The sequence below is a fragment of the Ornithodoros turicata genome, chromosome 10, assembly GCF_037126465.1.
Source record: "Ornithodoros turicata isolate Travis chromosome 10, ASM3712646v1, whole genome shotgun sequence".
In the NCBI taxonomy this organism is placed as follows: Eukaryota; Metazoa; Arthropoda; class Arachnida; order Ixodida; family Argasidae; genus Ornithodoros; species Ornithodoros turicata.
The window spans coordinates 20,978,542-20,998,685 of NC_088210.1; the positions used below are offsets into that span (position 1 = coordinate 20,978,542).

At 46.5% G+C, this 20,144-nt stretch overlaps 1 protein-coding gene across 3 annotated transcripts; it reads left to right on the top strand.

Annotated features, from left to right (window-relative positions):
- Positions 1-1,164: 1,164 nt before the first annotated feature.
- Positions 1,165-19,197, top strand: LOC135370964 (voltage-gated potassium channel subunit beta-2-like). Of its 3 annotated transcripts, none has more exons than XM_064604910.1 (16): positions 1,165-1,342; positions 7,820-7,937; positions 11,652-11,780; positions 13,212-13,255; positions 13,316-13,353; positions 13,597-13,676; positions 13,754-13,798; positions 14,341-14,385; positions 14,514-14,557; positions 14,633-14,719; positions 14,788-14,873; positions 14,935-15,055; positions 15,159-15,253; positions 15,311-15,461; positions 15,528-15,616; positions 16,505-19,197. In XM_064604910.1, the coding sequence occupies exons 2-16, from the start codon at positions 7,888-7,890 to the stop codon at positions 16,589-16,591; spliced, it is 1,191 nt and encodes a 396-aa protein (XP_064460980.1). In that variant the 5' UTR covers positions 1,165-1,342; positions 7,820-7,887; the 3' UTR covers positions 16,592-19,197. The 3 variants fall into 3 exon arrangements, with proteins under 3 accessions (XP_064460980.1, XP_064460981.1, XP_064460979.1); XM_064604909.1 differs by lacking the exon at positions 1,165-1,342 and adding an exon at positions 11,335-11,468 and having other exon boundaries at positions 7,863-7,937; XM_064604911.1 differs by lacking the exon at positions 11,652-11,780.
- Positions 19,198-20,144: the final 947 nt, after the last annotated feature.

Genomic DNA, 20,144 nt, shown 5'->3' on the forward strand with positions numbered 1-20,144 from the left:
AGACAACTAAGGCAACGTTTGGCTAAAAAAAAAAAAAGCAAGAAAGACTCTTTATACATCGTATTGATTCAAGTCTAGTACACAAAGCCCACTGCGTTGCGCTTGCCACCCCCCCCCCCCCCCCCCGTGTTTGGTATTGGCCGACGGAACAGGTGGCAACCCTATCTCAGACACGCATGATGTTTGACTATTTTCTTCCCATGGTATAGCTCTTTAAGACCCGTTTTCTGGGACACCCTCCACACTGTAATAAGTGTCCCGAAAAGTCAGTGCGAGTTATTTACCGGTGCGCGTTTTGTACTAAAAAAAGGAAGAAAGAAGAAGAAGAACAAAGAAGAAGAAGAAGAACACGACAAGGAAAGTGTTCTATAATAATTTTATTAACATTTGAACGAGCGCAAAGTGGACCTTCGCGTCTTGGACGATCATTTCCTTCCCAGCCGACCTTCGTTCCCGCTTGGCGTTCTCTCTTTAACAAAGTGGCTGTTTTCCGCTGAGTAAAATTCACGGTTAAAAGCATTGGTTCGAAGGCCGCACCTCTAATTCGTCGACCGGTCCCGTAAGTGATTTGAACCGCCGTGGGAGCAATTAGTTCAGTCTGAGAAACTATAAGCACAAGTGGTAGATCCGCGGGAGGAGACCACCAATTATTTTACTCTGCGGAGCAGAATCCCCCTGAACAGCTGGCAACCTTGGATGCAATTATGTTCAAACCTCTCTCCTTCCTCCACTGTAATCGGGGTTTGAGCGGGACAAAATCTCTGACTGACTTTGTCTTTTTTTTTTTTTCCCTCGCTTTTTAAACATTCAGCCGACACTCCCTTGATGAATGAGCGGCATTAAACTTGGGTGGACCTTCTGACGAAGATGTGTAGGTGGTATATCTCGTAGGTAAATTAAAATGAGCAATTTTTATCTTCCCCTCTCGTTTCCCGCTCTCCGTCAGGTGAACCATCGATCTAACAATCGCTGCTTCGCAAGTAAAAAGAAAAGAAAGGAAAATTGCAGGTGACACGCCAGTCCAGCAGACAACGCACGCCCGCGCTTTCGTTACCGCGGTACAAAAGTGGCGCCCCTTTTGTTTTGCTAATCAGCAGTTCTCAAGGACGCACTCCGTTTTGATTACTCTCCTCCTTCCCTCCCCCTCCTTTCTCGCTGGAAGCGAGAGTGCAGTAGACAACCGTAGCGCCCTCTGTGCACGCACGCATCGTCTGCTTCCACAGCGATACCGCGCGCGCGAGGTACTGTGCTGTAGTTGGTTACCAGTCGACGTTTGGACAGCGAGGACGGAAAAATGTGGTGCATCTTGGCAGTTTTGCTCGACGACGGACAGCACAAATAGGTACGCTGTTGCATGCATCTGCGAATCAAAGTCAATAGGCCCGCGAATCGCTTGACGCGCTGTTAGACGCGTTTTTATTACTGTAATCCGTCTAATTATTGGCTGTAATGAACGCGCGGGAAGATATTTAAAGCGAAAGATTTCGTGCTCTGCAGTGCATGTGCTTGTGAGAGGAAATGAGACGCACACATAGTGATGCACATCTGAGAAATCTACCAGAATCACAGAAACTGCACGAAGTACGTTCGCTTAACGTTTCGTAAATATAAAGCTACGGTGTTATAGACTACGACTATCAACATGAAGTTGCAAAATTGCTTTGGGTAAAGAACGAATCACAAGTGATGCCTCAGTGTGCTTGATCCAGCGGGCACACTGCTTGTGTAACAACTTAGAGTTAACAAATCGGTCTTGCTGATAAATTCACTAACACACACACACACACAAAATAACGTCGATGAGTTGCAGTTAGCTGAGCACATTTCAACGAATCGTGACAAATACCGCCATAGAAGATTGCTTTCCTAAGCGTTCTAAATCGGGGCTGCGTCTTGTACGGACTAACTGTTCGCACGCAGAATGTATCCTACCATACCCTGTGTGTAATTCTGTGGCGAATGGCAAAGTAAATGTCCACGAAATTAATTTTTTTGCACGCTCTCGGTAACTTTTGCTCTGCGCTGTTCGTGATGGCCAAGCGCTCTTTCGTTCGGTAGGAATTACGACTACTGCAACGACTTGGCACACGTTAAGTGACGCGTGACTTGCACCTCGGGGGTGTTTAAACTGGTCATGCATAGAATGGGCTTTTTAAGTAAGTGACTACGTAGTGTACCGCAAGCAGGCGCAGGCCCGGTATCTTTATTTAGTCGCTGCCGCCTTGCTCACTTTGCTTCTACTATCTTCATTTTAAATTGCAAAGCGTTAGTGTCTCCCCGTGGTGTGCCTCTAAGCACCGCATTACACCAGTGCACGCGGAGCGGGGAGAGAGATCTTGTATGGTTGCTTCTTCCGCATAACACTAGGGCTGTGCAGTGAAAGCACGCTTTACAGAAGACACTTGGCTTCACTCTGTCAGATTTTAATCAGCATGCATCAACGGGCATATTGCCTTCTGAACGCTGCTTAGAGATCCATAAATCCCACTCTTGACCATGCGTCCAGCGTAAGCGTGTTGGGCATAACGCATTCGCATCTGGTGATTGTAGCTGCTTCAAACGGGTTCGATACTCATTACTGTGTAGCGACTGCCTTTCACAATCGGGCCATTAAACGGTAAGGTGAGACAACTTCCATTACTTTTCTCTCCCCCGAGTGACGTGGTCATTATGTTAATAGTGCGTAAACAGAACGGACCTCATCTTCACACCTACGTACGATGTTTAAGCCTCTCCTCTCCGCTGTAGCCACTTTGACGCACAGTGCGTGAGTCAAGCTTATGAAAAACTGTAGGGCTATCATTGTGGTTCAAAATCGGTTTGAGATTGCAAGCACCTGAACTCTTGGTACACTTTGCTTCTTGTAGAAGTGCACCCACTGATGCCATGCTTGACAATGTGGATATCGGCGTGTACGGATAATAAACCACAGTTGACCCAACGGTTTTCAGGTTTTTGATGTCTTTTTATCCCCTTGCTTTTTTATATATTCAAGAGCAGAGCGCACCAGCGATATTTTTTTTATATATTCACGAACATAGTTCTTTCGTGGCAGCCCCAGCCATGTTAGATTATAATGAGAACGATTAGACCAAAAATGTGGTAAAATCAAAAGGAAACAGTAATGTAAAACTAACAATATTGGGAAATGTGCGTACTGGAGCTGCGTATCGAATATGGGGATTACACATTACAATGAACTATGCATATAATCAATGGCCCTATGCAGTTACACCGTCTTTCAACAAATACAAATTAATGTAATATGTAGCCAATCTTTCCAGGTCACATTTCCTGTTATCTACGCAACTTACGTAGCACGTACGTCGGCAGCAGCACTTGAAAATCGGTTATCACGTGTGACTACAAAGGCAGCTCAGGCATTGTATTCAATACGTAGCACTTCGCACACAGCGCAGGAAATGACTGTACAACCAGAATACTTAAGCTTAAATCAGCAACGAGGTGACATTTAACATAGCTCAAAGCTTCATTCTCAAAAAAGCCTCAAAGCCTCTCTCTCATTCGCCAAGATGTCCATCAGGAGACATCATGGAAAATACTTTCATTGTGCGGTGTATTGTGACTGCGAAATCAAATTTATAAAAACAGTCAGAGAAAGCACCCACGGACGACCGGCCTGCACAACCCTCGAGTGACGTCATGAGTCACATGATGGGGGAACAGATGACGTCACGACGTACCCTCCTTTTTATCATTCTCCGATACGCTCCAAGAGTGGAGGGATTTGTAAAAGGTGTGCAGAACACAAGCCTCGCGCGTGCGCGCTGCAGGTAACCTGCGCTTCTTGTACTTTCACAGGAGCTCATTTGATTCGTTGCAGAACACGCTGCAGTCAAGAACAATCTTTGTTGTGTATATACAGGGTGTCCCAGCTAAACGCGAACACATTTTTTTAAAATATATATGTCAGTTTTTTTTTTAGATGAAGTCAGTTGCAATGTAGTATAGTCAGTTGCTGAAGGGCGCTCTTTAAGAGGGCACCAGCAAACCAATGTCCTAAATAACTTTCAATAATTAACTTTTTAATTATAAAAGCTACGAAGTTGTCCCAATGAGAACTTCTGGTCCCTTTGGTCACCTGATAGCGTAGCCGTTTTCAGAACAAAAATCCGTTCGATAGATCGTCTACAAAAAATTCGTGAAGAAAAACTTTTTTTTCTCTTTATTTTGTTCATTGCGCATCTTCGGAGACGCGTCTTTCCTTCACCCCCGATGTGAGAGGGTGAAAGAGCACACTATCGCCTCTAGCGTCCCGGAAAATGATTAAAAGAAACCAGAAAATGCAACCCAAGATAAGGGCAGTTCCGATAGCGTCACCCGATACATTTGTTTCTGTTTTATTTCCACAATTTAAAGCTCATCTTCGACGCATGAGACGGCACTGTGTCCCCTCAATTTTTGCTCTTGCTTCAATGCTCCTCCTTTTTTTGTCCTGACGAAGGCGGAGCTTCCGCCGTAATGTAGCATTCCATGTATCTTAAATGTAAATAAATTATTCCCCCTTTCTGTGTCTGTGTTTCATTTTTCATTTCAGTATATATATATATATATATATATATATATACTGTATATATATACAAAGGAAAAATAGCTATTTTTCCTTTGTATATGTACTTGCTGGCTTGCACAGCGGCCTCCATAGGTGGCACCGTCACCGAGGAACATTGATGTCTGGCCGAGACACGCTGTTAGCGCTGACCCAAGATCGTGTCACTTCCCTGTGCCGGGCTGACGAGCTTCAAGTAGATAAAACAGCTGTGCTCGGCTTTGAGTGCACAATCAAATTATAAACATGTATATATATATACCGCGGAAGGAAACAGACCTGGAATCGCGAAATTAAATACTCGCGAACAACTTCCCAAATGCGATTCGCGAAAATTAATACATCGCGAATAAAAATACGTTTACAGTATATATATATATATATATTCAAATTCCCAAATTCAGGGGGGAAATGCTACCTTTGCTTGGCAATGTTTCGAGCTTAATTAACGCGTAACACGAATTCAAACAGCTTCAATCTGTCTCAAAAATCCGTATGAATGTATTCCAAGTAGTTTTATAATTTTTTCAAGTAAAACCTATTTTTAGGATTTGAGTGGCATCCTCTCGTGAAACACCCTGTATAAATTGGAGGTCACCTGAGTATACTCTTAATTTTCGGACGCCTTATCCGGACCGCAATTCGGGCTTTGCGAGTTTCTGCCTATAACCGTTGCAAAATTATAGTACACACAACGTGACCCGTTCGCGTAACGAAGCCCGCACCTGAACTCCAGACAGAGCGTCACGTGATTGGGCGCGCTCATCCTATACCTGCTCTCATTTCAATTGTGCGCTATTTTCGCGTCAAGGTGGGGTGGTCCCAAATAAAACCAGGTACACAAAGGTTACAATGGCTTGCCTCACGGTGGCCACCAGTATTTACGTTGAACGGGTTCCAGGAGGCCCAGAACAGCATCAATCAGTGTCGGTGACAAAGGGCGAGAAAAAAACGAGACGCCTGTCTTTAGAGACAATTGAACGCGCTTCGCTGTAGCTCGCCAGCTCCTGGTTTTCGCTTCTGTCAGCACTTTGAATTATTCACACTGTGTGCACGTTAGAGTAAACTTGAAATTTTAGACCAGCGAGGAATTTGAATGTCAAAAGGTCCGTCTGTTCAGGCTTTATTTAATTTTTTTTTCGTAGATCGTAAAGAGCGCGATGATTTCGCTTGAGCTATATACAGCCTCGCATAGCACGTGAAGCTCGTTTTCTGCAAAGGAACAAGGTAAGAAGCACATACACCCGAGGAAAGTGAATGGATTCCGTGAATGAATACCGTGAAACGCCATAAATACGTAGAGTCAACGACAACAACAACTTTATTTTGATGGCGCGCTTTGGGAGGGCATGCCGGGAAATTCTATGCAAAACGACAGCGACGGTGCATACATGTACCAGTACGACGACGACGACAACAATGGGAGGCGATAGCCAATCGCTGTCGTTTTTGCACAGCACTTCTCGGCACGCCCTGCCAGGGCGCGCGCTGCTCTCTGGAACTTTTTTCAAATGGCCTATGAACCATTCATTGGCTTTCTCGTGAATTCGAGACATTCGAATAATTACTCGAATGTCAGTGGACGCGATGACATTCGAGTAATTCACGAGAAAGCCAATGAAAGGCCATTTGAAAAAGTCATGTCATTGAACGCGACTGGCAGGTACCCGGGTTCGAATTCCGGTGCCGACTGTGCTGTCTGGGGTTTCTTCTGAGTTTTCCTCAGACGCTTTCAGACATATGTCGGCACAGTTCCCTTAGAAGTCGGCCCAGGACGCACATTCCCCCAGGGCGTCAGTCGTGACGTTGCCCACCTCTGTGAGGCCGACAACGGCGAGACCTTTCACATCCACCACCACCATTGAACGCGATGACGTTTGGAGTAACCTCATATGGTTTGACTTTTTCATCACGTTCTATATACGGGGGCTATATTCCGGATGACATCTAGCACGCATGTAATCATCAATTTACCTCATTTTAAAATGTACTTCGTTTAACCCTCGTTCCGCGTAGCCGCAAATGTACGCAAGTTCGGGACCGCTTCTACGATGAACAACCCTCAATTCAGGTTTTCTTCCAGAGAACGATGCTTCGATTAGCCACCTCATGGTTTAACGGCTCGATTTAAAAATATATTCAGCGAAGCCTCGCTATAACGAACTCAATTTGACCAGAAACAAATTCGATATATGCGGAACTTCGATAAAAGCGGAGAGTCATAAAAACAGTTACAATAGCCTCGGAAAAACCGCGAGGGAGTCTTACGGTAAGCATTCAAGCAAACAAACATACCTTGGTAAGGAAAAAGCGTCAGGACGAGAGTCGCCGATATTTTGAACAGAGACTGTTCTTCTTCTGGGCGCTGTCCTCATCATTGGCAATTGGCATGGTATTTAGAGGGTTGGGGTGATAGCCCTTGGTCATGAGCACGTTGGTAGCATTTTAAATAAAGCACCCAGTACGTGTTGTAGGCGATTTCGCCGGCTCACAGTTCGCAATAAGCGGAGTGGGTGGACCCCACACTTCGAATAAGCCGGTTCGAAACGCAAGAATTTCGGCCAGAAGAGCGTGAAACTTCGATAAAAGCGATTTAGTAGTAACGAATGTGCACTGTATACAAACATACATGTATATCCTTCCACGTCCGTGATCTTTCATTCCAACGCGAAGTGATATGAAGATCCTACCGAGTAGCACGTGACCTCTCCCGTGCTACATCACTGGCTGAGACTCTCGCAGTGATGTCAGTGAGGTGGCCCGGGTTCGAACCCTTGCGAGGGCTGTGCTGTATCGGTGTTTTCCTTGCGTTTTCCTCAGATGCTCTATAAGACAAATGTCGGCACAGTTCCTATGAAGTCGGCCTCGGACGCACGATCACCCCCTGCGGTAGTCGTGTCGTTGCCCGCCTGAGCGTGGCATACTACGACAAGCAGTTGCATCACCACCAACACCACCGTTCGATCAGTTTTCGGTGTAGCCGTGGCGATTTTCTACACGCTTCTGTATTGCCCGCTTTTGCTGCAAATGTTGGCATGCACGCCCACGTTGATGCAGATAATACTCTTTAACATTTATCCAGCATAGCAAGTGGTGAAACGTCACGATCACTTGAAGACAAATCTGCTAACTCAGTCCATCAAATCGGTGCAGTCGTCGAGGAAAGACGACGCGGAACAGGCGCCCGATAAATAATTGCATCAGTTCCGATTTCCGCAGTGTCCTTCATTTCGGTTTTCTCTCCCTCAGATTCTCCCGTGTTCTTCGGGACGGCGCCGGGAAAGCTGGGTAAGGACTACGTTGCTTTGGAGGACTGCATGAGCATCAAGAGCGAGCACAATCTCACCAATGCTCTCATACAGAATAAGTAAGTTATTCTTAGAAAACCTATATAAACGGGTGACTTCCACGAACGAGATATGCTCCAACAATGACCCTACTTTAGGAAGCTGGGGAACGTATACGTGCCACTATTACCGTGTACTCACACGAACAACGTCCCCATGGAATATTCTAGTGGAAGAAAGAGCAACAAAACTGCTTACAGGGCGGAAGTTGCAAGGCCCGTATTCGCAGCAGTCGTACCGATATACTCCTCGTCCCATATACCCACACTCCAACTTCTCTGAATATCTCTTACGAACAAGCCCAACAGTACCAACAGTTCGCTTACCGTGTACTGACACGGGTGACATCCTCGCGGGAGATTGTAGTGGAAGAAAAAGTGAAAACACTGCTCACAGAGCCGAAGTTTCGCCCCATGTTATGTTGAGCGTTCACACGGTGCCGGAATATCGGGAGTGGCGTACTGCGCACTTAGCAGACGACACTTAGCAGACGGCACCGTCAGCGTCATTTCCTGTCGTCTGCGACGGAATATCTTGTGGCTGTGTCGCAGGATATTCCACACGGTTCGTAGTGTCAACACCACCTAGATAGAGAAAGCCTGCTTACTCGTCGCCATGACGTAACAATTAAGAGTCAGCCAATGAGGATCGTGTTTTCAACGGCCGTAGCCAATAACGAACGTGCTTTCAGCGGTCGTGGCCACAAAGACGAACCACCGTCGTCTGCAAGTTGTGATTGAACGTCCCCGCGTACTAAATGGGAAAACTTGGAAATAAAGCGCAAAAAAGGTCTCAGTCTTTCTCAAAACTGATTTTCTGGAAAGGGCCTTGCACTTTTTATCTAAATATTTAAGTCTGCAGGTTCCAGGTGAGCTGCAATCATTTGCGGCTTCTTGAATTCGCAGAACGGTGAATCGCAGTAGCAGACGAATTCTGACTCTTAATCGAAGGAGCGAGAGGAGACAATGAGCAGGCCTTCTGTATCTAGGTGACGTTGGCAGTGCACGTGAAGACACGACGTTGAGTGCTCGCGCTCACGTGACAGCAGAAAGCTATGACGTATGGTATACATCGTGCGCTGTAGTATTCTATGTCGCTCGTGTGAATATACGGTAACTTAAAGGAGCGAGGAGCGATTTTTGCGCTTTAATGTCGCCCAGGTTTTTACCCCTGGAACTAAAGCAGAAACCGAGACTTTTGCGCAGGTAAGTAAACATTACAGTAGGCGAAGAAAGAAAAAGTAAAAGTTATTATTGGAGGCACCCTGTGCTTGCGCTCGTGGCAGCTGTTTCTTCCCGTTTGCCCTTTGTTTCACCACTCCATGAGTGATGTTCGATTAGAGTCTGCTCCGCATTGATCGTATGTTCCATGACGTCTGCGGGCCTCACGCAATTCATCTTGTCTTCTACTTATAGGCACATAGAGCAACTATCGTGCGATTATCTGACAGTCTGCGCGTAAATACAACCTTCGGAGGCCACTTTCTCAGTACACAGCTGTCTCTTTCTTTTCGTTACTTCGTTTTACAAGTACCTTTGGGAAAACAAGGTGCATTGTCCATGTCCCTTCAGGTCCCACACCAAGTGTTCCATACCAAATCCCCACCCATAGTCCCATACCATACCCCCATCCCCATACCAAGTCCCCACATATTGACCCTCTTACACGCCAGGACCACTTCTTGTTCGGCTTCTGTAATCAGCGTTCAATCATCTGGACTGTTGCGGAATAACATAACCGTGACAAATTACGATGGTCCATTCACGGTGACTACTGCGGATCCTGCAGTGGATCCCACTATGTATTCCAGCGTCCGCGATCTGACAGGTGCTGATTGATACCCGATACTCCGATTTGCCGTTTTCATTCGGTGCTCACATGGCATCATTTTGTGATCTTACTTCCTGAAAAATCACGCTGCACTGATTGACTGTGTCAAGGACGAGTTCTCTGAATTGCGAGCGTTCGGATTGGACGGTTTTCCTTAATCCGCGCCTCCCTTTCGTATTTCGACTGCCTTTCTGACAGTCCTCGTTATTTGCTAATCTTTGACCTCTGTGGATCACGGCCACCGAGTGCAAGGATGGCGATGATGATGAAGAAGAGGTATTGTTTTGCTTTTGTTTAATCAAAAACGGTTACGTCATTGTGTCATTAACAAACGTACTGCTTCAAAAAGCTGGGTCCTTTATATTCTTCCGTTTCGCATTTCAACCGTCGACTTGAGTGAGTGCGACGGCATAATTCTGCCGATGTCGTTTCTTGATCCACGTAGATTCTCGAATAAGGTTTTAAATACGGTAGACTCTCGTTATAACGAAGTCAACGGGACCGGAAAAGTATTCGGTATATAAGCGGCAATTCGATAAAAGCAGAAGTGCCACAAGAGACAGTGACAGTATAGACAGTGACTGTATAGCCGCGGAAGCGCGCGGAAAAAGCATTTGGTGTGAGAATCTTGGCAGCCTTTTTTAAGTAATGTTGAAAAAGAGAGAGGCAGAGAGAGAGAGAGAAGACCTAAGCTGGGTTTGCCGAATACGCGCTTCCTTCGGCTTTCCCTTCGCACAAAGAGGAGTCGCGTGAGTTCGCCTATACTTCGGGTGCCCAGGTTCGAAACGCATGTATATCGATCGGGACAGCGTGACACTTCGACTGCAGCGATAATTCGAAAAATAAAAGCGATTTCGTTATAACGGGAGTTTACGGTATATTGCTTCGAAGAGGACGTGTCTGAAAGCCAACCTCATCGTATAGTATTTGTTTACGCACCGTGCCGTGCATTTTCCGTGCCGCATTCCAGCATGCCATATTTGCCATTCCAAACGGCGTATCGCGGTGCACATTCCCAGAGTGGAAGTTAGAATAACGATCGGTCAGGCCGGATGACCTCCAGTGCTCTTGTGTATACCTGGTAGTTACCATGACGACGACCTTTCTATTTTTTATCTGCTCTTTCTGACGAACGATTGAAAAAGGGTTGAACATAAAGTGGCTTAGGGCCGGGGCCTAACTTTTTGTCATCCAGAGGATTTTCACCGGGAAGTCAGAGTGCCTCGGGGTGATAATGAGACGACATTCTCTACGTCAGAGGCTTCATCCAGGAAGATTTATTATAAATGAAGCACTGTTTCATTACATTTTGCATCTACATTTTCTGAAAACCGCCCTTGAAATGACCTAGAATCGTAGTAAATTGTGAAAAGGTACGCTTCTACGTTGGCAACAAGAAAAAGGTAGATATGTGCATGTCAACGCCGTAATACATTGATCGCTTGGATTGGATTAAAAATAACATGAAGATTGTGGTTCTATAGTAAAACTCTCCCACTGAGTGCATTTTATTGTAGCATTATTTTTAGCAACATTTATACAACTGTAGCATATCGTGATCGCCCCTTCAATGTTTCATTGCCTCAGCTACCACTATTGATGCTTGGTCGTCTACGTCAAGTTCACCAAGGAAGGGCTTGCTTATTCACTCAGACTTCTAGCATGTTGACCCAGATGAGCTGCATGGTACAACAGCACAGAACATGCATCATGAATCTAAGGTCCCGTGAAATATTTCACATACGTCCCGCCATGCGAATTCCGCGAACTGTTAAGACCGCGAAATTAACCACTTATATACAGTATACCGTCGAGCAGGAATATGCTAGTTATTCCCCCAGAGGAACACCTTTTTTTGCTTTGGTTGTTTTCTAAATCTCACATACCAACGCGTCTGTTTTCAGTTGTCGAGCCCCCATAGCGAGTTTGGAATGCCTGGACGAAGGCACTCTGTCCAGCGAAAGCTCCATGCCCACCACGAACCCGCCAACGCGCCAGGTTTCCTTGTTCTGTCCCTCTACCATACGACACAGGTATGCAACCTTAAAGGGTCATACCGTGTATTCGCACCAGCGACATCCTCACGGAATATTCTAGTGGAAGAAAAAGCGAAAACACTGTCCACAGAGCCAAAGTTCCGTCCCGTGTTATGTTGCCCATTCACAGGGTACCGGAATATCGGGAAAGGCGTACTACGCACTTAGCAGACGACACTTAGCCGATGACACCGTCTGCGTATTTTCCTGTCGTCTGATACGGAATATCTTGTGGCTCTGTCGCAGGATATTCCTCACGGTTAGTAGCAGTGTACGTGAAGACACGGCGCTGAGCCAACACTACCTAGATAATGAAAGCCTGCTTACTAGTCGACGTGACGTAACAACTAAGAGTCAGCCAATCAGGATCGTGTTTTCAACGGCGGTAGCCAATCACGAACGTGCTTTCAGCAGTCGTAACCACGGAGACGAACCACCGTCGTCTGCAAGTAGTGATTGAATATCCCCGCGTACTAAATGGAGAAACTTTAAACTAAAGCGCAAAAGTGTCCCGTATCTTTCTCAAGGGTGATTTTCTGGAAAGCATGTTGCACTTTTTGTCTACAGATTCGGGTCTACAGGTTCCAAGTTAGTTGCAATCATTTGCGAGTTCTTGAATTCGCAGAACGGCGAATCGCAATAGCCAGCGCCTCCTCTATATGTCCACTTATAGAGGAGGCGCTGCAATAGCAGACGATCGCGACTCCAGCGAACTATAGGTGGCGCACGCCGAACCTGGACTCGAGGGTTGCCACTTCCACCGCTAGGTGGCTACGGCTTCGCTGGAGTCGCGAATATGTCCACGTAGCGAAGGGGAGAGAGGAGGCAATAAGAAGGCCTTCTGTATCTAGGTGACGTTGGCTGAGCGCTCGCTCTCATGTGAAAGCAGAAAGATATGACGATTTTCGCATCTTCCGCTGCAGTATTCTGGGGAATGTCGCTCGTGTGAATACACGGATAAAGTGGAAACATTTCTCCCGGCGGAGTGAAATATTCTGTTACCTTGACACCGACATAGCAGGAACTGGTTTCGTTTGTTGCGTGGTTTGTCATTTATGCGTGAACGAAACTGCAATATACGATTTTACCGTCCTCAAGAAGGCCGACAATGTGGAACGGCGTCCTATTGGTCAACGATTTGTCCAATCACCGCAGGAGGTCGGTTGAGGAAACCAATAGGATGCCGCTCCACATTGTCGCGCTTCTGAAGAAGGAGAGGAAAAGAGAAAGGAGCAAACTGCGGCATTCGTACGCGCATAAAACACGAACGACGCGACGGGTGAATTCCGTTCCTTTTATGTTGGTGTCAAGGTAACATTATCTTTCATTCCGCGAGGTCAAATTTTCGCACTTTAGTGACCCCCCCCCCCCCCCCCCCCGCTTTGTGTTCCTTTTCACATTATCGTATAATCTGATTGTTGCCTGCAGGAACTTGGGCAAATCTGGCTTGCGCGTATCGAACATTGGGCTTGGTAAGAACTCTCCCCCTCATACTGGTCCCCTGCCGACTGTAAACTATTTTATCTCTTCAGGGACTTGGGTAACGTTTGGCTCACTCGTTCCCGAAGAAGTAAGTGTACTTACAAGTACTTGAAGGGGCACCAAAGTGCAAAGACCTCCCCTCCAGGTATGAAAGATGACCAACGCGTTCCTTTTGTGTTCGTGTCAACGTAACGGCATCCTTGATTCCGCGAGAAATATTTGCACTTCAGTGCCCCTTTAACTTTTTGTCATTTGTCTTTTTCTGTTTGAACTGGCACTCTGGGAAACCATGGTATACCGCATAACTGAAGGTCTGTTTTTCTTTGCGCAGACAGCTGAAGAGATAGTAACAACCGCCTTTGAAAACGGGATCAATCTGTTCGACACGGCCGACATATACGCTGGTGGCAAGTACGTATCTTTCACAATGTTCCTAATAAAAAACGTGGAGTGACGTTTTTACGCATTATTTCTATCGCTGACCATAGAGCTGAAATCGTCCTGGGGAAAGTTCTGAAGAAGAAGGCATGGAAGTAAGTCTATTTGTCGTGTACTTACACGAGCGACATCCCCACGGAATATATTCTAGTGGAAGAACTGGCAGAAACTTCGAGCAGAAACTGCTCAACGGGGCAGAATATCACCGCGTGTTACACTGAAAATTTGCATGGTGCCGGAATACCAGAAGTGGTGCACTGCGCTCTTAGCAGACGACACCGTCTTTGTCTTTTCCTGTCGTCTGCTACGGAATATCTTGTGGGATGAGCTGCAGAATTTTCCGCACTGTTAACACTGCCAACGCCACCTAGATGAACAATGCCTGACTGTTTAAACGACATGACATAGTCGTTAAGAGACCGCCAATCACGACTGTGCTTTCGGTGATCACGACCGTAGCTATGGAGACTCGCTCTGGCAGTGCCCGAAAAGACGTGACGTTGAGCGCTCGCATTTACGTGGCAGCAGAAAGCTATGACGTTTTTCGCATCTTCCGCATGAATATCCTGAGGAATGTCGTTGTATACACGGTTAGTGTCGTTTCGCACGTCATGCAGTGTCAGCCGTATCATTGCAGGAGGTCGTCTTACGTTTTGAGCACCAAGCTGTTCTGGGGTCCAAGGTATGTATTACATCATTAAGTTCCCTAGCCTGCTTACAAGTGCTTACAAGTTTAGAAGTATTGCATAATTGAAGAGACACGATATGTATGACGCCTTCTGCAAGCACTGTATGTGCGTCTCCAAACAGATCCGAAATGGAACGAGGTTTATCGCGGAAGCACATCATAGAAGGTAGGTCAGTAATTCAAGCACTGCGTAAACGTGAGCTGTATTGCGTGTTAATTTTGAACTTCATTTCCATCGCAGGCCTGCAGGCATCTCTAGGGCGTCTACAGCTGGACTACGTAGATATTGTCCTCATCAACAAAGCTGATCCTATGTGTCCCATGGAAGGTAAGTCCCGTGTGGAAAATTTACACGCTCATGAACGATGATGTGACGTATTGATTGATTTACTGCAGAAATTGTTCGTGCCTGTACATATTGCATCAACAACGGCATGACCATGTATTGGGGAACGTCCAGGTGGACGACCATTGAAATTATGGCAAGTTTCGCTGAAGATGTGGTCAAGGTTGGGAGATCGTTATCTGCGTTTCTTATTCCAGGAGGCATATACAGTTGCCAGGCAGTGTCATCTGATTCCGCCAATTGTGGAGCAAACAGAGTACCACATGTTCCAAAGGGAAAAGGTAGAAGTTCAACTTCCAGAACTGAACCATAAGATTGGTACGTTGGTATATGGTATAGTTGGCATATCAATGGTCGGGCATTTGATTATACATTTCCTTATTGTTTACTCTGTTGGTGGGTTGTTGTTCTCGTCCGCTAGGTATTGGCACTATATCCTGGTCTCCGCAAGCCTTCGGTGTTCTGACGGGAAAATTCGACGAAGGAGTGCACCTCTTGTCGCGTGGATCCTTTAGGGTTTGTGATACGTTTTAAGCGGTAAACCGTGTTTGTAAAGGCACTTGTTACTTTTAGCATTACGTTTCGGCTGTGACTGACAAAGTTGACAGGCCGGAGAAAGGAGTTTGCGAAGAAACAGGACGTGGGCCGAGACACCAGTCTAAATTGCAGGAGCTTTCCTACATTGCCGATAAGCTGGGCTGCACTTGCACGCAGCTGACCATCGGTAAGAGCGTCAGACGCAGGGAATTGAGCAGCGTACAGGACCGCCGTGTTTCGCGCTCTGTTGCAGCATGGTGCCTCAAGTCCGAAAACATGCACAGTGTCCTGGTAGGAGCGTTGTCGGTGGACCAGTTATACGACCACCTGGCCGCTTTACAGGTACATGTCCAACTCACCAAGAAAGGTCGCAGGATTGAGCAATAATGGCATTCCGTGTTTTGACACGTGCGACATTCCAAAAAAATATTCTAGTGAAAAAAGAAAGAAACGAAAAGAACTTACGGAGCAGAAGTTCCCCCCTTTCTGTGTTCAGCATCCCACGATGCCGGAATATAGGCAGTGGCGTATTGCACAGATAGCAGACGACACCGTCGACCATGTCGTCTGCTACGGAATACCTTGTGACTGAGCCGCAGCACATTCCCCACGGCCAGATGAGCACGAAAACGTGGCATTGAGATCTCGCGCTCACGTGGCAGCAGAAAGTTGCGAAGTTTTGTGTGTCTTCTGCTGGAATATTCCGGAGAATGTCGCACGCGCGAACGGATTAGGTCATCGTCGACGTATGGCTGTGCCACGACCTACTAGATTATACAGACCGTGTCATAATCGGGAACCCCTATGAGAAGCCCGTTCGCACGATCCGCTAGGAGCGCTACAGGTCGGCCCGCGAGATCTACATCATGATTGGACGATGGAAATTTGAATTTTGAACCCGCAGAAGCGGACGTACCAGACGACAGTAACGACTATCCCACGTAAACACCTATAGAATGATGAAGAATGTAGAATGGCGTAGAAGTATCTCCCGTGGACATCCACCGCTTGTACAAAAATACTAAGTAGGCTGAAAAGCACAAAGTATTGCAGAAATTGAGGACGCAATAACCGGTCCGATGAGTGTACCACCGCTAGCTTCCAAATACAGCGCTGGGAAGGGGTGCCTATATGACATGGTCGCTATAATCTAGTATATATAGGTCGTGGTCTGCGCAACTATATACTCAGAATGTGCCTGGTGACTTGTCCGCACTTACTGTCTCGCAGGTGATTCCTAAGCTGGGTCCCGTCGTGCTGAGCGAAATCGAGAAGATACTGGACAACCGCCCCAACCGAACGCCGTTGCCCAGGTGACAGTTAGCCCTGAGCCAGGAGCCGTGTGCAGGACCGCAGGGCTGTGGCCACGTCCAGGAGGCCGCCAGTGGAAACACGGTGCTATTACCTGGTGCGACATCGCACGTGGGTGACTGCGAAAGTGGCTTGGACGATTGCACGCAAACTAGATCAAGCGGCATCCGACGGTTTCTGGCTAGCGTCGCACACGCATGTGTTATTCAGTAGTGCCACAGACATATGCTTGTGTGTCATGGACAGTGATGGCTGCTGCAGCTCGCAGTCGCCACGTTCATTATTGCCTCGCCTTATTCATTCTTGACGGTATTACTTTTGTATACTGCTTGATATGGGTTCGATATCGATTCTTGATATCGTAGCCTGCACGGACGAAATAGAAGAAAAAATGAAGCCGAAGCTGACGGGCTGCGCCACAATACACGAAAAACATCGCAACATGAGCGCTGGACAACTCTTTCGGTCGTATACTAGGACATTATCAGCACAGGGAACAACGTCGGAGGATCACGTCGGGTATACAGTATCCTCCTAGCAGGGTGAGAGGTCCTGGCATCGTCGGTGCAAGGCCAGCATAGTATGCAAGCAGAACACGTTTATCATTTATCGCATAAGTGTTATACTCTCTGAGGGAAACCATGCGATATATCCTCAGACTCCTCTGGATGTATCGCCTCTCATTGCGGCGTGCTCACTTCGACAATTCTTTTCTACTCTCATGCACCGTGAAGTTTCGAAGTCTTTTACTACGTCATTCAACGCGTTTATGGCGCGTTCGTATTCGCGTCCTCGACGCCGGCGTTCCAAAGTCTTTACACGACAGCTTAGTCTATAGTACATGAATCATATATACCCACATCCACCACGAAGACAGTAGGCAGCGTAGCGGTTTTCCCCCTTATAATAACCGAACCTAGAACCCAAACCTGAAAGGCCCTTTGCCAACGTCTTCAGAATATAACACGGACGGAAGATCGTGATTGCCACCTGTGCTTTTCTGGTGGGCAGGACGCTCTCTATCCACTTAGTCCACATTTCCAAATTAGGGCCATTTTGTAACGGCATCTACGATCGCCGAATTCGCCGTCCCGACGTCTTCACATGGCCACGGAGATGAGAACGTAGTATAGTAGTGATTAACACAGGCCGCTATGTTTTCGGCTTCACCCGGTCCTCACGTTCCGAGTTGAACTGCATGAGGCAACGTCATCCTGCGGGGCTCCCCGTTGAAAACGATTCTCAGAGCTTTTAATTGTGCCTGCCAGCAGAGACTTAGAACATTTTTTCTGTGCCGTATAGTTGGTCCCGGTTCCGATAGCAGACGCATATACACTTGTACCACAGAGCAGCTCCTCGTCCAGGAGGAAGAGTCCTCCTTCTGGGCGGGGAGCTGCTCTGTGGTATGTCGCACTTCGACGACCATTCGGTGGGTTAAAAAAAAAAAAAAAGCGCTGCAGTTTTCGATGGAACTTTCAGATGTGGAATCCTTGTAGCACTATATCCGTGGGTTAAAAAAGAAAAAGAAAACTATAGTTTTGTAGTTTGGTTATTCTGTTAGTTTTTCCGTCCAACTGAAAAGGCGGAAGTCTCAACTGGAAAAGCGGAAGAAGAAAAAAAAAAGCTGCGAGACGCTTTTTTTTTTTTGTCTTTCCGAACACATGAGCTCCAACACACAGAAGACAGAACGTACGACCTACCAAAGAAGATGGAACAGAGGGCGGAGACAGACACGTCTTTCTTGTCGTTTCCACTTAGTCTGTTTCCTTTTCGTATGTGGTGGAATGGAAAAAAAGTAATGAAGAGAGGGGGAAAGGGGTGTTCGTTTATGCAAACAAGAGTGCCATTATAGACGGCGAAATTTCTGAGTTCTCCTTCGGGCGACGTTAAAGCTAAAACATGGAGTAGGATGCTCAAACTACGGGTTCGCCCACTAATTTTGATTCAAACGACCATACTCATTCTGATTCACACGTTATACTTTTTCATCCGAGAGCGCTACGTAAACTAATCGGAATGCCAAATAAGTTAAACCTACTGCCGTTAAAAAAATACAAAAAAAGCGTCCTCCTACCATTATACTGTTGTGTTTGTGGGGTCTTTTTTGTTATAAGTTACAACAGTGCATTTTTAGCCCATATGTACTTATGTGCAGTACACTGTTTTTATTCCATCTGTTACTGAAGATGGGCGAAAAGAAGGAACCGCTGTGTTTGGTAGCATCGGTAGCAAATTGATACCAATGCATTTCCTCTTTGTTTACTTCAGTAAGGTTTACTGGGCATTGGTACGAAACATTCATGCTCAAACAGCGCCAAGAAGACGTGGACATAAAAGACTGTTCTGTTCTCTGGGTCCGATATCCCTTGCGCTTTTTGATTACGAGTGGCTGTCAAATAACCTCGCTACTTATTGCAAAGCAAGTTTCTCGATATTTACCCGCGTAATCAGCTTTCACTATGTATAAAGCGATCTGTATATCACATATACACACTACTACTTTCTGTCAACATCGAAGACTTCATTTCTCGGAGTGTTGTTGCCACGTTTTCCCATTTTGTTTATTCGCACGAAGTGTATTTTAATGCAATACAATTATCAAGTGCCTTGGCCTTTTCGCTTCTGTCTATACTTTACACGTGTAACTCCTCTTGTGTGCGTGTGTGGGGGGGAGGGGGTGCTACAGGCCGGTCCACATATAGTGTACGTGCACGCTATGACTGCCTCTTTCTGCGCAAAGAGGGGGTAAAGTTATTTGGGAGAAGGACCGATGAGGTCACTTCCTAGGCACACGGGGAAAGAGAGAAACTGCGGAGCTGCGCAGATAAAGACCTACTTGCATAGAGTATGCAATGCGTAAAACACTGCGTGGGAGCTTCTTGCGCTGGTCCCGTGTACGTGCAGAGTGAGAATCTGTGGCCCTGCGTCAAAGCGAGATAGCAGCGTCGAGGCCAGCAGGAAAGGGAACCACGTCTCACAAAATTGTACTTGAAGTAAAGTACAAGGTACCTGGCGTCGACTCGAAGTACCACAAGTTGGAACACGTTGAAGAGGAAAAGCTTGCAATGTATGTGCATGCAAACAACGGGACTAAGGAAGAGTGCGTACTGCTAATGCCTTGCTTACTTGGCTAAATGCCAACGTTAACGTTTTGTTGTTGTTGCAAATGCTAGTTTTGAAGTCCAGCTAGTTCGTGCTTGCCCATGAGTATGAACTGTAACATATGGCATATTTATCCGTTTACAGCTGCTCAGGCAACCAGTTGTGCTAGTGGAAAACATTTTTATTTCCCGATTTATTCCTCGATTGCATCTCTCGATAGGCTATGAAAAAGGAGAACAGTACTCCACTTTCTTGTTCTCGGGTAGAGGTCCATTGGTGGCGCTGTCGAACACAATGACGTCATTTGTTTATAAGCAGGGAGAGGCTTATTCAGCCTATATGCATGAGCGATGCGCATGCTAGCGCGACCGTGGCCGCTTGCTCCGGCTCTGGCTGCCCCTGCTATAAATGTAATGCTGACAGTAAGTAGAATACACCTCAATATTCGGCAAATAAG